The following is a 17445-nucleotide window of genomic DNA, read 5'->3' on the forward strand; positions in this document are numbered from 1 at the left end:
CATGTGTCCCTGTCTGATCTCAGGAGCAACATGAGGACAATGCTTTAGCCCTTCTCAAATGAACAGTCTATTAAAATGGGGAAAATCTCTCTAAATTACTGTCTGACCTCAAAATCATGTTGGTCCAAAGGGATAGAGGCCAGCATCTTTGCAGTTACTAGAAATTACGAGAGAGACCCAGTATTTTTGACTTGAATTAGCAAGAATACAGCCATATTGCAGTTTAGGGTGAATTATTCCTTTAGATTAGTTAGATGTCAGACTCTTAAGCAAAAAAATATATTAACATGTGTACAGTGCAACAGAAAAGATACATATTACGATGCAATCTGGTTGGCTATTCTGTGTAAATACCTTAAAAAATCAGAAAGCATAATTGCATAGTGTAATGAACTTGATAAAAGAAAAAGAGAAAAATATGGGAACTACATCGTGACTAAGTACTGAATATTTTCATCCTTCTGTTCTCATTATGACCAGGATTTTTCTAAAGAATGCCATAAACATGCTTTATAAATAACAGCTTTAGAGTTATATTTATAAAATGCAACGACACTTCAGTTTTGCAACCAATTCTCACTATTAACTAGTTGCTTGTTAGTATGCATATTACTAAATAAGCAACGAATGTGACCCTGGACCACAAAACTAGTCTTAAGTTTGTAGTCCAACAAGCACACTGCAAAAAATGCTTTTCTTACTTAGATTTGTTGTCTTGTTTCCAGCCAAAATAGCTAAAAATTCTTAAATCAAGACTGATTTTCTAGACAAGTAAAAATAATTTTCTTGTTTTCAGAAAAAACAAAATGAAGTGAGTTTTTGCTCACTTCAAACAGAAAACAAGATTATTTTTCTTACCCCATTGGCAAATTATTTTGCTTGTTTCAAGCAAAACACACTTAATTTTTACTTGTTTTTTCTGAAAACGAGAAAATAATTTTTACTGGTCTAGAAAATCCTTCATGATTTTAAGAATTTTTGGATATTTTGGCTGGAAACAAGACAAAAAATCTAAGTAAGAAAAGCATTTTTTGCAGTGCAATAACCAATTTGACATTGTATAGGGCAAAATTATCGATTTTTCTTTTATGCCAAAACTCATTAGGATATTAAGTAAAGGTCATGTTCCATGGAGATATTTAGCAAATTTACTTTTGTAAATATATTGAAACTTAATTTCTGATTAGTAATATGCATTGCTAAGAACTTCATACGGTGATTTTATCAATATTTTATCCAGATTTTTAAATATTTGTGTCTCTATCAAATAATGTCCTATCCTAACATACCGTACTGCCCTCCAAAGGCAAAGCGCAGTAACTACGCATTTGGTCAAAATTGAGTTGAGGCTTAAAATGGGCTTTGTGACAATGGTTTTGTCTTGTGGCAGAGTCTCCTGGTTCAATTTTGTCCTGTTTTAGAGAAACGAGAGTGTCAACATGTTTGACTGGTTGGCAAAAAAACTTTAAAGGCATTTTTCTCAGTTTCAGTGTTGGCGCAGTTACTGCACTTTGCCTTTGGAGGGCAGCATACATGAATGAAAATCTTATTCATTTAGTTTTCGTGTATAAATCAATTTAAAAAACAATTTGGTTTTGTGGTCCAGGGTCACAAATTAGAAGTTTCTTGAGGCAAAAGTCAACCGGTCCCTAAACTACAGTGTGACCAAGTGTATTTGTCAGGTTTTAAAAGGATTAGATCACTTCCAGAATAAAAATGTACAGATAATTTACTCACACTGCCAAAAAAATGCTTTTCTTAGTTAGATTTCGTCTTGTTTCCAGTCAAAATATCTAAAAATTCCTAAATAAAGAAGGATTTTCTAGACAAGTAATAATTCTTGTCTTGTTTTCAGAAAACAAGTCAAAATTACGTGCATTTTTGCTTGAAACAAGCCAGTGGGGTAAGAAAAATAATTAAAAATAAATAAATAAAAAGATTATTTTGCTTGTTCTAAGAATTTTTTTATATTTTGGCTGGAAACAAAAAATCCAAGTAAGAAAAGCATTTTTTTTGCAGTGCACCCCCATGTCATCCAAGATGTTCATGTTTTTTTTGTTTTTTTTTGTTACAGTCAAAAAGAAATGTAAGGTTTTTAAGGAAAACATTACAGAATTGTTCTTCAATGGGGATCAATGGGTTAAAGGTCCAAATTGCAGTTTCAATGCAGCTTCAAAGGGCTCTACACGATCCCAGCCTACGAATAAGAGTCTTATCTAGTGAAACAATTGGTTATATTCTACAAAAAAAAAAGAAACAAATGTACGTACTTTTTAACCTTGCACTGGCTCGACCTCATGCATAACGTAATCATGTTGGGAAGGTCGCACCAACCCAGTGTTTACAAAGCAAACATGCCAACAAAGTCAAACACCTTTTACCAAAAAAGGTAAAACATTTAAGTTGGAGGAGGAAATGAGATTTCTATTTCCACAGTGATTACTCTACATTATTATGTAAGGTTGGAGACGTGCATTGCACAACTAGTTCATGATGACCATTTGTGGTAAAAACGGATAAAAATGCATGTTTTTCTTATTTAGAAAATGAACGATTGTTCCGCTAGACCAGGGTTCCTCAAATCTTACCCTGGAGGGCCAATCCACTACAGAGTTTAGCTCCAACCCTGATCAAACTCATCTACTTGTGATTCTCTAATGATCCTGAAGACCTTGACTAGCATGCTCAGGTGTGTTTGATTAGGGTTAGAGCTAAACTCTTCAGGAAAATGGATCTCGTGGGCCAGATTTGAGGATCCCTGCGCTAGACCCTTATTCCTCCGCTGAGATCATTCATTCATTTCATTCTATTCATTCTTTTATAGAATGTATTTAATATGGTAATAAGCAGCACAGTATATTTGTAGCAATGGCCAAAAATACATTGTATGGGTCAAAATGATCATTTGTTTTTGTGCCAAAAATCATTAGGATATTAAGATCATGTTCCATGAAGATATATTTTTTTTATTTCTAAATATATCAAAACTTTCTGATTAGTAATATGCATTGCTAAGAACTTCATTTTCAACTTTAAAGGTGATTTTCTTAGTATTTAGATTTTTTTTGCACCCACAGATTCCAGTATCTTAGCCAAATATTGTCCTATCCTAACAAACCATACATCAATGGTTTTAACTTTAAAGACGATTTTCTCAATATTTGGAATACACCATTTCAGATTATGTATAAATCTCAATTAAAAATAAAATACCATTATGACTGGTTTTGTGGTCCAGGGTCACATATAGTAAAAAAAACTTAATACCTTTTAGTTTAACTGTTAAAATCAACATTTGCAGTCGTTTGGATATTCAGAGAAAACTGCGTTCCTGCTCGTGTTTTAAACATGAAAAATAACTCGCACAGGGAATGTTTCTGTATCGATCTTTATCATAGGCTCTTTATGTACAATCTTGGCTATTAAGTGCTACAAATCTACTTTGGCATCCTATCATATGCACGCTGCAAGAGATGAGGTTATTCCTGTTTTATAATAAAAGGCTGCATTTTCCTTGTCAGAAATACATGCTCGGTTTTAATGTTACTTTAAATTGGGGAAGATTTAAATGAATGGCAAAGCTCAGCATTTGTTTGAGTACCCCTTTCCATCACCTCACGTACCCCAGTTTGAGAACCATTGGTTTAGAGACCTTTGAAACTGCAATATGGACCTTCAATTTGTTGATCCCTAATTAAGTCCAATATTTGGGTAAAATAAAAAATCCTGGAATGTTTTCTTCAAAAACCTTAATTTCTTTGCGACTGAATACAGGAAGTGTTACGTCCCTATGTGATGTTGAATTGTTGCTTGAATAATTCTTTTGTGTGTGTGTATTATTTTCCCAGAGTTTTCTCTTTGCCGTTCTTTTTCTCCATCCTTTTCACTTTCACCATTGGATCGGATAGGCCATCTCACCTGTCAGTCATTTGGGACAAGCTTGGGACGGCCCCGCAGTCTATATAAGGAAAACTCCATGCTTTTTCTTTGTGTTTCCTTTCATTTGGCTTTGGTTTAGTTTAGTTTATAATGTGATTTGTCTGCAATGTAACAGCTTACCTATTCTGGCTGTCCTTTCCATTATGTTTGAGAGCTTTCAAAGGCTTTTCACAGATCTGTTAAGTTATGTCATGTGACGTTCATGGTGCACATTTAGGTTGTTTCTGATGTTTAGACACACTAGGTCAGGGATCGATGCCAACTTCTTTATTTATCTTTGGTTATCCCTGCTGAAAAAAAAAACAGATAAAACCAGTCTAGGCTGGTTGGCTGGTCTAAGCTGGTGGTTTCCCAGTCTGACCAGCTAAGACCAGTCTGGCCAGGCTGGGAAAGTTACTAAAACCCCTCTAAAACCAGCCTACTGACCAGCCTAGGCTGGTTTTAGCCGTTTTTTTTCAGCAGGGGGTTTAGATCAAAAATGGCTTAGTAAGATCTACTTTTGGTTTTGTCACTTTCTTTACTTTGGCTCAACCCAAGTTCCATTTATCTTCCCCAGTTCTCCAATTTTGTAAAGCTGCTGGTGTCCCTGCTGAAAAACCCCCCCAAAACAGCTAATACCAGCCTAGGCTGGTTGGCTGGTCTTAGCTGGTTTAAGATGGAAGTATCTGGTTTTAGCTGGTCTCCCAGGCTGGTCAGGTTGGTTTTAGCTGGTAGTTTTCCAGCCTGAGCAGCCTGGCCAGGCTGGAACAGTGGCCCAAACCCCTCTAAAACCAGCCTGCTGACCAGCTATGACCAGCTAAAACCAGCCAACCAGCCTAGGCTGGTTTTAGCTGTTTTTTTCACCAGGGGTGTCTTGCTTACTTTGAGAACTGGTTTATTTTCTCTTTTGTAAATAGTTACTTTCTTTACTTTCACACATCTATTTATTTTGCTGAAAAAAAAAAAAAAAAAAACAGCTAAAACCAGCCTAGGCTGGTTGGCTGGAAGTAGCTGGTTTCCAGTAGCTGGACTAGCCAGGCTGGTCTTAGCTGGTGGTTTCCCAGCCTGACCACCTTGGCCAGGCAGGAAAAGTGGCCAAAAGCCCTCTAAAACCAGCCTGATGACCAACTAAAACCAGCTAAAACCAGGCTGATTGACCAGCTAAAACCAGCAAAACAAGTTTTAGCTGTTTTTTCTCACCAGGGACGTGTAACAGTCTGTAACAATAAAACAAGTTTGCTTGCTTTTTGTCTCCGGTCTTGGCTACTCTTAGTCACACGCCAAGGCTAGGTTGGGTATTGGTCCAAATAGGTTTGATGTTCCCTCATCTCAGACCCTAGACATTTCCCTGGTGATAAAAAAACCCCAGCTAAAACCAGCCTAGGCTGGTTGGCTGCTTTTAGCTGGTCATAGCTGGTCAGCAGGCTGGTTTTAGAGGGGTTTTGGACACTTTCCCAGCCTGGTTAGACTGGTTTTAGCTGGTCAGACTGGGAAACCACCAGCCTAAAACCAGCCTTACCAGCCTAGACTGGTTTTAGCTGGTCATAGCTGGTCGGCAGGCTGGTTTTAGAGGGGTTTTGGCCACTTTTCCAGCCTGGTTAGGAAAGGTTGGGAGACCAGCTCAAACCAGCTAAGACCAGCCAACCAGCCTAGGCTGGTTATAGCTATTTTTTGTTAGCAGGGTTAATAACTAAGGTTCATAACAGAAGTTTTTTTATTCTGAAGTGAACTAATGCCATAACTAATGAACGAAAAATATGGCAAGATGACCAAAAATAGGTAAACTCATCCCTTTGAGTTTATTACTTTGGGAAACTAAGCCATCACAGATGGCTTTAAAATACAAACCACATTAGCTGGGTTTTACAGTCACTCTTCTTATTCTATTTGTGGATACCACAGTTTTTATTGATTTCAAATAAACAGCTTTGAAAGCAATGACCCATTTTTTTGTTTAGTTTTTTCAGATGGGGGTTAGCAGGTCTCCATTTAGCAGCGTGTTGCGAGTTTCTGTCTCCTCTTTCATGATTCGTGACTTGGCCAGTTTACTGTCTGTGCGTTCGCCCTCATCCAGAGCAGTCGCTTTTTTCAAGCACAGAACGTTCTGGAAGCTCTTTTTGAAGTTCTCCGACAGGAAAGCGTATAATATTGGGTTTGCACAGCTATTGGCGTATCCCAGCACCACGACAAAGGCGAACATACTCCTTAAAAAAGGCGTCGTGCTAATGGTGCCTGTGACTGAGGTCACATTGAAGATGTAGAAGGGCAGCCAGCAGAAAACAAAGACGGCAACCACGATGGACACCATACGAGTCACCCTTTTCTCAGACTGCTTACGTTTGGTGGAGCTCACCCTGATTCCCGAAGACTTCACCTTGATGATAATGAACAAATAGCATAGGCATATGACCATTAGAGGTAGGAAGAAACCTAGGAAGAAGGTGTAGCACATGAAGGCGGTGTAGTAGGTCTCCTGTGGCTCTGGCCACACAATAGTGCAGAAGCAGCCGTCGGGTTTGGTGATCAGTCCGCTGTAGATCACGATCGGGAGGTTGACGATAAGCGACACGACCCACACCACCAGGTTGGTGGTTTTCGCAACATGGGGCTTCCTCCATTTGGTAGACTTTATGGGATGCACCACAGCGAGGTATCTATCAATGCTCATCACCATCAGACAAAAAATACTGGTGAACTGGTTCAGAGAATCCACTGTCATGACCACGCGGCATAGAGCTGCGCCAAACGGCCAGTGCACCATCGCCAACTGGATAGCGATGAAGGGCAAACTGAGCATGAACAGAACATCTGCCACTGCCAAGTTCAGGATGTAGATATTCGTGACCGTCTTCATCTTGGCGTATCGCAGGATCACATAGATGACCAGAGCGTTTCCACACAGGCCAATAGCACACACCACAAAGTACATGAAGGTGATGATGACCGTGCTAGTTTTGGTCAAGCTCTGGTCAGTCTCATTTCTCAGGCCTTCTTCAGATATGTTGCCCAGCATAATGCCATCGTACATGGGGAGTCCAGAGAGATTGCTGGGGAGGTTGCTGGGTGAGAACGAAAACGTCCAGGAATCCATTATATATTTCCCTCAGATTCCCAATTCCATTAAGTGGGACATACAGCCTGAGGAGAAAAATATATGGTGGTGAATGAAGTATATCCTGTTTTGTTATCAGTGATAATTGTAATGCCTCCACCCTTACAAAAAGAAGTTTCTTCAAGTGCGCTATTAGTATACTTCTTTTAAACTAAAATAGGAAAGTAATCTTTTAGTCTACTTCTTTATATACTTCTCAGAAATGACATTTAAGTATATTTGAGCTCTACTTGTGCTCTGAGAATCTGTTTTCATTGTTATAAGGGGTGCTGTTACACATTTCTCTACAGAATTTCCAAAACACAAGAAGAAACCGAAACAACAGATGCTTCCCACAATCGTCAGACATAAAACAGCATCAAAACCATAAATATGGAAAACTGTGTAACGCTATGAAATAAAATGTCCACCCATGAAGAGGGAATGATGACGGTTCAAGTTTTGATTATCATCAATAGCCTTTTTTTTAGCTTTTTGTTCAAAATGTTATTTATTTAATTATTATTTATTTAAACTTACCCACATTCAAGTGCTTATAAAAAAACGCATGAAGCTAAAATAAAATGTTTTTGCTTACAAGCAAATACCCTGTTCTTTCTTTTGATGTTTTGTATGTTCAGATATTCATAAGACAAAATATATACAAATAAATACCTAAATAGGGACATAGTAGTATACTTAAAGTATGATGTAAAGTTCACTTAAAGAAAACTTATAGTACAGTATACTTGCAGTATAAAACTACCAAACTAGTAGTTTACTGAGACTATACTTCAAAGTGTACTAGAAATGCATAAAAACTATTTAATTAGTAAACTATCAGTATACCTATAATTTTACTTTTAGTATACTTGCAGTACAAACTAAAAACATAGACGTAAACTAGTTGTGTACTCAAAGTTTACTACTGTTATACTTAAAGTATACTTTTATATACTAGAAAGTGGGCCACAGAGTATTGAAATAGTACACTTAAAAGTATACTAACACTTACATAAAATATACTTAAAATATACTTAAATTTTACTTAAGTATTCTTAAACAAACACGAAGTATACTTAAAAGGTTTATAAAAAAGGTGCACTGCAAAAAATGCTTTTCTTACTTAGATTTTTTGTCTTGTTTTCCAGCCAAAATGTCGGGGGAAAAAACTTGAATCAGGAAGGACTTTCTAGACAAGTAAAAATTATTGACTTGTTTTTACTTGTCTAGAAAATCCTTCCTGATTCAAGAATTTTTGGATATTTTGGCTGGAAACAAGACCAAAAATCTAAGTAAGAAAAGCATTTTTTGCAGTGCGGGTACTGTAAAAAAGTGTTTAAAATGTGGCTTTTATTAGGGCAGTATGCCATATCTCAAGGCCTTAGGTCTCTTTAACGCATACAAACCACACCGCGAAATAGGCTGATGGCACAATTGGTGGCTCATTGTCCTATATTCAAAGTTTAATGGTTTCTCATGCATACATAAAAGTCTATAATATTTTCTATAATAAAAAAAATAAATAGGGGAAAAAAAACTCTGGAAACACAATTGCTTTTCATACTCTGCTTTCTTTTTTCCATACTTTTCCAAACTCTGTAGGAACCCTGTGTCTCTGTTCCACAAAGGAAAACCACAAAATGTATATATACTTTAGTTCTTGCACCAAAGTGAAAAAGATGAATGTTTCCAGTCAAACTGTATTTTATGTTGCTCTGTAAAACTAATACAGTGCACAGTCCAGTAACTGACTTGAGAGAGCGATGTCCTTGATGTCACAATCATCCCCGCTGGACAAACAGGCTGAAAAGCAAAGTGATCAATGTCCCTCTCAAATCCAGACCCACTTATGGCTTTCAATTTTTTCTGGGACACGTTTGCATTAATCCTAACATTCACCACTTAAGCTCCAGGACTAAAGTGTCTATCACTTCACTGACCATCCAAACCTAAGACTGCCATTATAAAGGGTTTCATTTGAATCATTAATTAGTGTTGCTTTAGGAATAAAGCAACGTTTAAGATGAAAGGTGATTATTCTATTTAGACACAAAGATGAGAGTTTTACGAAAACATCGACTCAATATAACTCTTAAATTCATATATGTTCTATAAAATGCTTTTCTTACTTAGATTTTTTGTCTTGTTTTCAGCCAAAATATCTAAAAAAATCTTGAATCAGGAAGGATTTTCTAGACAAGTAAAAATTATTGTCTTGTTTTTAGTACAAACAAGTCAAAATTAGGTGAGTTTTTGCTTAGAACAAGCAAAATAATCTGCCAATGGGGTAAGAAAAATAATCTAGTTGTCTGCTTGAAATAAGATTTATTTTCTTACCCCATTGGCAGTTTATTTTGCTTGTTCTAAGCAAAAACTCACTTAATTTTGACTTGTTTTTACTAAAGTTTACTAAAGTTTTCCTTGTCTACAAAATTCTTCCTGATTCAAGAATTTGTAGAAATTTTGTCTGGAAACAAGACAGAAAATCTAAGTAAGAAAAGCATTTTTTGCAGTGAAGTAAATATGTTTGGAAAAAAATATAATATACGCTTGGAAATTGTTGTTCTTACCTTTGTGTTGATGTGCATTGCACAGTCCATTGGGATCCGGCTCATGGTTCTGCTGATGAGCACATGTGGAGTTTCCGAACACATGATCTGATCTGAAACTGAAGAGATTTGAACCAGTGCCGAGACAAGCCTCTCAGAGAGAGAGAGAGCGAGAGATAGAGAGAGAAACATAGACACAGACACAGAGAGAGTGACACATAGTGTGCACTGAAGAGAGCATTTCATGCTACTGTATGACTGGTGTTTCTTCATCACTGATGTTTGTACATGATTTCCCTGTTCAATAAGATAAATTCAAAATACATTGTGTATTATAGACAGTGTTGGGTAAGTTACTTTAAAAAAGTTATCCACTACAAATTACTAATTACTTCTTTAAAATTGTAATTTGGTTACATTACTGATTACTGCATTTAAAAAGTAATCATATTACTAATTACTTAACTTTCAAACTTCTTTCATACGGTGACGCATTGCTGCCACTGTCACGATTCACACTAAACACACGAACAACGACGGAGTAAAAGTGAAGGTATTTAATAATCCAATGGAAGCAGGCAGAAACAGGAACACAACGTGGTAACATTTAACGATCGACAAACATCAGTGGAAGCACACACATTAAATAGACATGTTGATTACAAACACAGGTGATGGTAATGATGGGAACAAACCAAGTACAGAAAACAGCGGGGGAAATGGATGGGAAAAACCAACTCAAAGTCCAGGGGTGTGACATTACACCCCCCTCCCGGAAAAGGCGCGTCCACGCGCCGACCGAACTACAAAGTCCTTAGGAGGGGGTTTTGGTGGAGGACGTTCTTCCGGAAGGGGGGCCAGGAATGAAGTCCAGGGTGGTGGCAGAATAATCCATGGAGGTGATGACGGAGGGAGGAGCCAAGGAGGAGACGGGAGGGATCCGGAGCAGGAGGAGCCATGTGATACCCAGACCGCAGCCAAGATGGAACCCCACGGTGGAGCCGATGGAGGGAGGAGCCATGGTGGAGAGTGGGCTGACGACTCCCGGGGGCCGACCGACGGAGGCGGAGCAGGTGGTGGTAGAGCCCGAGGCGGAGACGGAGAGCCGATGATCCCGGGCGACACCGAGGATCCGGAGGGCCAAGGTGGAACCCAAGGCTCTGGCGACCAAGGCGGAGGCGGAGATCCGGAGGTCCGCGGCGGAACCGGAGCGACAGAGGACTGAGGCTGTGCCAGAGGGATGGAGGAGTTCCACGGAGCCGGTGGGATGGAGCGACGAGGCGTAGCCGGAGGAGTGGAATCCTTAGGCGAAGGTGGGATGACGACAGACCGAGGCGGAGCCGGAAGGACGATGGAGCGCGGTGAAGCTGGTGGACCGACGGGCGATGGTGGAGACGAGGGAGCTGAGAGACGGGGTGGAGCCGCAGGTTCGGAGGGCCGAGGCGGAGTCCGGGACTCTGAGGCTGGAGGCGGAGATGAGGAATCCTCCAGCCATGACGCCGATGGTGACTGGCAGACCTGCGGCGAACCCACTGCACAGATGTTAAGCTGAGGGTGAGCAGAAGGACTGACAGGTGGCAGTGGTGGCATGGCTGACGCATTATCGTTAATAAACTGAGGGAGGGTGGGTGGGAAATTATGATGGGCAGTAAGTTCAGAGATATTAGAAAGTTCAGTCCAAACATCCTCAGAATAGTCCATATTAATCACAGAAATGTCCATAGCATTGTCCATAGAAAAAGCTCCCGGAATCTCATTAAGCTCACCCTCAGTGGTGGTGCAGTGGGTAATGCTGTCCTTAGCATTCTCAACTTCCACTATCTTCTCCACCGTCGCGGTTACTGCAGCCGGCTCACACACCTGGTCTGACGCCTCGTGCCACTCTGGCTCCGTGACGATCAGCTGCTCTGTCGCTCCTCCTTGCGATGGCACGCTGGTCGCGGCGGGCGGTAGCTCCCCGTCAGCGGTGGGCTCAGGCTGATATTCCGCGGGTCGGGGTGGTAATTGGCTGGGTTCCGGGTCACGCTGCGAGACGCCTGCGTGGTGTGACTGGACGGCGTTGTAATCCTCCTCCGCTTCGTCAAGGCAGAGCTCTGAACCCCAAGCACTCAGCAAGATGTTAATATAATGAGTTAGGGTCCAGTCTGGTTCACCTTCGGGCATGACGAAGCGGAGATCCTCATCCAGTCCACACCAAAATCCCTCCATAAGGCAGACGTCATCGCAGCTAGCAAGATGGCAAATGCTAATAAACTCCTCCACGTAGTCCTCTAGATCCCTGCCATCCTGGAAGATAAAGGTGGTGTAACCTTCCAGAATGGCGTTTCCCCTCCTTGGACGGACGTTGATTGAAGCGAGTTTCATAATGGTGAATACTGGTGATGAACACGACGGAAACAAAAGACTGAAAAAAGACGTAAAACAAAACGGGGGAATTCACAAAAAATAAACTGTTATGGTCGATCGTTCTGTCACGATTCACACTAAACACACGAACAACGACGGAGTAAAAGTGAAGGTATTTAATAATCCAATGGAAGCAGGCAGAAACAGGAACACAACGTGGTAACATTTAACGATCGACAAACATCAGTGGAAGCACACACATTAAATAGACATGTTGATTACAAACACAGGTGATGGTAATGATGGGAACAAACCAAGTACAGAAAACAGCGGGGGAAAAGGATGGGAAAAACCAACTCAAAGTCCAGGGGTGTGACAGCCACACACTTTTTTTTCCCCACTCATCTATGTTGTTAAAACGACATCTTTTCTTGTAATAACGAGATCTTTTCTCCTTAAAAAGACATATTTTCTCGTAATAACGAGATCTTTTCTCGAATAAACGGCTTTTATTTTTACAAAAGCTATTTGTAACGTTTTGTTGTTATTGTGAAAGTACATAAAATTAAGCAGACATTTATATTTCTTTCCTCTGTATGTAATCGCGCTGTCGCCGCTGACCGAATTAATGCAGTGTTGCGTTTATATGAGACTTGCACAGAAACGTTATTGTGACTAATTTGCAGAGCGGTACATCAGACAAACATTTATTCTGCATGATGGGACAGACAGTAGGCTGAGTTGAAAAGTGGCTTTTCAGGGCCGCTCACACATATTAAATAACAAATATTAATATTTTTAATAAATATTAAAGCATAAGCACTCTTTTCATGAACAAAAAAATAAATAAAAAATACAAAAAAATCTGGCTTTATTTATTTTTCATTTGTTAAACAGAACAAATTCATCATCATAGCACGATCAAACCGTGTGTCATTTTTTATTTATTTATTTCTGTTAGTATTTAAATGTTTTGTAAAATCCAACTTTATTCATCCAAATAATATTCCAAGCGAATCGATTATTCAGAAATAACAGTTTTGATATGATCATCTTAAATCCTCTGGGTCTGAGGGCAGTTATTGTAGACAGATTGGAGATTAATCCAAATAAACATGACGCTACAATTGAAACCATTACATTAAAATGATTAAAACAGTGTATTTCTATATAACTTCGACAGCGTGCATCCTCCTTTATGTCAGGGCTGTGGCGAAGGCAGCGCGGACAAGCGCTTAGCTCGCTCACATAATCATATCATCTGTAACACGAACATCAGATCGTTTTTATGACATATGTCATTATTACGAGAAAAAGATGTCGTTTTTACCAGAAAAGATGTTGTTATTACAAGAAAAGATCTCGTTATTACGAGAAAAGATGTCGCTTTAACGAGAGAAGATGTCGTTTTTACGAGAAAAGATGTCCTTTTTACGAGAAAAGACGTCGTTATTACGAGAAAAGATGCCGTTTTTACGAGAAAAGATCTCATTACAAGAAAAGATTTCATTTTTATGAGAAAAGATCTTGTTATTACGAGAAAAGATGTCGTTTTTACGAGAAAAGATCTCGTTATTATGAGAAAAGATGTCGTTATTACAAGAAAAGATGTTGTTTTTACAAGAAAAGATGTCATTATTATGAGAAAAGATCTCGTTATTATGAGAAAAAGATGTCGTTTTTACGAGAAAAGATCTTGTTATTACGAGAAAAGATCTCGTATTTACAAGAAAAGATGTCGTTTTTACGAGAAAAGATCTCGTTATTACGACAAAAGATGTCGTTTTTACGAGAAAAGATGCCGTTTTTACGAGAAAAGATCTCGTTATTACGAGAAAAGATGTCGCTTTTACGAGAAAAGATGTCATTATTACGAGAAAAGATCTCGTTTTAACGACATAGCTGAGTGGGAAAAAAATAAGTGTGTGGCAGCAATGCGTCACCGTACTTTCAAGCTTATTTTAGTTTTCAAATTATCAAACCTATAAAATACACAACAAAGAGAACCTCAGTTTGTTTATTAATTTAATATTGACTGAAAAATTACACACTCCCAATATCAACAAAATTTCTTTTTTGGTTTTGTAAAATAAAGAAAACTAGTAGAATGTGCTTTCTGCATTTTTGCTTTCTGTGTGATTATCTTTCTCAAACGAGTCACTAAAATGAACGAAAATGGCATGAGAAATTTGTTACAGTATAGCCTATCTAAAGAAAGCTTTAAGTGTCTATTATTAAAAGCTTGGGATGCGCGAATTTGTCAATGTCCACATCACCTCCTGCAAGTTTATCTCGGCTACTTTTCGTTTTTGATCAAATAAAACTTGAAAAAGAACTTTTCCCAAACTAAAATGCCTGACAAAAATATGTTGAGTGTAACATTTCGTGTAACATCACTGCGTTTTATATGCATGCCTAGATCCTTTTGTCTGCGTAAATGGCCTATTACGCCAAATAAACAAAAGAAAAAATTGTGCTATACGCACTTTAATAAGTTTGGGTTAGCTTACAACAATTCATTTGTATTTTACAAATGAAAATACAACAAATTCGTGACAATGTTTTACATTCAAAATACCCATAAAAGTTACAGTGAAAAGTTCTTTGAAAGCATCTGCAATGCAATAAATTAAATACAATACATTTTAATAAATTTAGTATTAGTTTTTTTCAAGTGTAAGGTGTTATACCCAAAGCATTGCTAAAGACCTGGGTGTTCATGAATCCACTGCCTACAAATGTAGAAAATTGACTGTTGCTACTCACAAGAACATTTCACAAACATTTTACAAGCAATGAAAGAACAATGAATTTGTGATATTTTACCTAGAAATACTGAGGAACTGAAACAAAATTTTGGGGAAGAATGTTCCAAAATTGGTCAAGTCTTATAAGCTAGGAAAAAAAAAAATATTGGTGGAGGTTTTGCTGCCGAAGGAAAATCTACAAGTTAATACGCACAATTGCGAGTTATGAAGTCAGAATTGTGGGATATAAAATCACAATTGAGAGAAATTAAGTCAGAATTGAGATATTAACAAGCAAAATCGACTTTTTCCTCGAAATTGCAACTTTGTATCTCACAACTTTTTTTCTAAGACCTGTGAGATATAAATGCACATCTGCGAGTTATAAAGTCAGAATTTCTAGATATAAATTCAGAATTGTTGGTTATAAACTCACAATTGCGAGAAATAAACTTTGTATCTCGCAATTCTTTGTATCTCACAATTCTGACCTTTTTTACCGCAAATGTGAGATATAAACTCACAATTTAATAAAGTCCACTTCAGAGGAGAAAAAAAAGACTGATATGTTCACAGAATTGCTTATTTTATATCACACAATTCTGACTTTATTTCTCAGAATTGCATCATAAACTCGCAATTTAGATTTTTTTTTTCTCAGAACTAAGATATAAACGCACAACTGCAAGATATAAAGTCAGAATTGCTAGATATAAAGTCAGAATTGTGGGATATTAAATCACAATAACATCAGTTTTTTTAATTCAATTGCAATTCTGACTTTTTTCTAAGACCTGTGAGATATAAATGCACATCAGCGAGTTATAAAGTCAGAATTTCTGGATATAAATTCAGAATTGTTGGTTGTAAACTCACAATTGCGAGAAATCAAGTCAGAATTGAGATATAAACGGGCAAATTCTGAGTTTATTTCTCGTAATTGCGACTTTGTATCTCACAATTCTGACTTTTTTTTTTCGCAATTGAGATATAAACTCGCAATTGAATAAAGTCCAGTTCTGAGGAGAAAAAAAGCCTAAAAATGTTCACTGAATTGCTAGTTTATATCACACAATTCTGACTTTATTTCTCAAAATTGCATCATAAACTCGCAATTTAGATTTTTTTTCTCAGAACTAAGATATAAATGCACAATTGCAAGTTATAAAGTCAGAATTGCTGGATATAAAGTCAGAATTGTGGGATATTAAATCACAATAACATCAGTATTTTTTTCTCCTCAGAACTGGACTCTTATTCAATCACAATTCTGACAAAAGCAATTCTGACTTTTTTCTCAGAATTGTAAGATATAAATGCACAATTGCAAGTTATAAAATCAGAATTGAGAGATATAAAGTGGCAAATTCTGACTTTTTTTCTTGAATTGCGATTTTGTATCTCACAAATCTGACTTTTTTTCTCACAATTGTGAGATATAAACTCGCAATTGAATAAAGTCCAGTTCTGAGGCAAAAAAAGACTGATATGTTCACTGAATTGCTAGTTTATATCACACAATTCTGACTTAATAACTTGCAATTGCCAATATTTCAGAATTGCATCATATAAACATTTTTGTCATGTTTTAATCAGAAAACGTCTCTAGGTTACGTATGTAACCCTAGTTCCCTGAGAAGGGAACGAGACACCACGTCCCCTAGGGGTCGCTATTGGGGAACGCTGCAGCGTGACTCGTGTCTGAAGAATGCATAGAAAAACTCCATGAAATGGCCGGCGACAGCGTATGACGTCACTGCGGCGCGCACGTCGCTGCTGGTACGTCACTACCGGGCGACACAGTATAAAGAGTCGCCGAAGTAAACATACAGCCGCTTCACTGTCTGAAGCTTCTCGTCCGAAGCATGGGAAGAAGCCTAGGGGACGCGGTGTCTCGTTCCCTTCTCAGGGAACTAGGGTTACATACGTAACCTAGAGACGTTCCCTTCCGAGGGAACTCTCACCGCGTCCCCTAGGGGTCGCTATTGGGGAACGGTATACCAACGTCTCCATGCTGAGGGGAGTGCATAGTAGCGAGCACTGAGTGTAAATTCTGTGAAGAATTATCCCTATAGGACGAGGTGACAGCTGTCAGAACGTAACCTCCCCGGCCAAAGCCTGAACTGTTACTCACTTACCTGAATGGGTCAAAGGACCCAGAGCACAGCTCAGGTTGGAATCGGAGATTCCTTCGGAGGAACGGCTAAGTTAATACTTAGACTTAACTAGAACAGGAACTGCCAGTACTACCGAGTCCTGTTCCCTCAGTGAACTGACTCAGAAATAGCGACTAACAGGCCTGTCCCAAGACAGAGACCGTTCTAGCAGGGGTTATCCTCAGATAACGCACCCTGGATAACAGATGGTCAGGAGATATCTGAGGTGATATCGAGTGAAGTTGGGCCCAGGGAGACCGGGGTTTTAAACCAACTCAAAAAATGGGAACGAGTACCGCGTAACCCATACCGTATAGGATTTTAGAAAGAAACCAAAAACTTGGTGGGAACTTACCACTTATGTGGATTTTAGGAAGTGCACAAAGATCCCGTGCGCACTTACCACTATTGTGGACTTCAGAAAGTGCCCAGGGTTTAGCGTGGGACACTTATATTAAAGCTCCATATTTGTCATAGGATGACAAGAATTAAAATAGGGGAGGAACCCTCCCTGTTTAGAGAGGGGAGCAATGCTACACCCCAATCAGGACAGACAGTCCGCAAACTGTTAGTCGACCGATGAAATCATGGAGCTACTGACCATCATGATAGTGGACGCAGACAGCGGACAGACC

The 17445-nt window shown here is 38.7% G+C and overlaps 2 protein-coding genes across 2 annotated transcripts in view; both read right to left on the reverse strand.

The window, feature by feature from the left end:
• LOC141319879 (protein NLRC3-like) overlaps positions 1 to 17445 on the reverse strand; it is a 352126-nt gene that overhangs the window by 251935 nt on the left and 82746 nt on the right. The window lies entirely within an intron of this gene.
• Positions 5882 to 7009, reverse strand: LOC141339025 (somatostatin receptor type 2-like). Its single transcript, XM_073844645.1, has one exon. The coding sequence runs from the start codon at positions 7007 to 7009 to the stop codon at positions 5882 to 5884; it is 1128 nt and encodes a 375-aa protein (XP_073700746.1).

The sequence above is a fragment of the Garra rufa genome, chromosome 1 (assembly GCF_049309525.1).
Source record: "Garra rufa chromosome 1, GarRuf1.0, whole genome shotgun sequence".
Taxonomy (NCBI): Eukaryota; Metazoa; Chordata; class Actinopteri; order Cypriniformes; family Cyprinidae; genus Garra; species Garra rufa.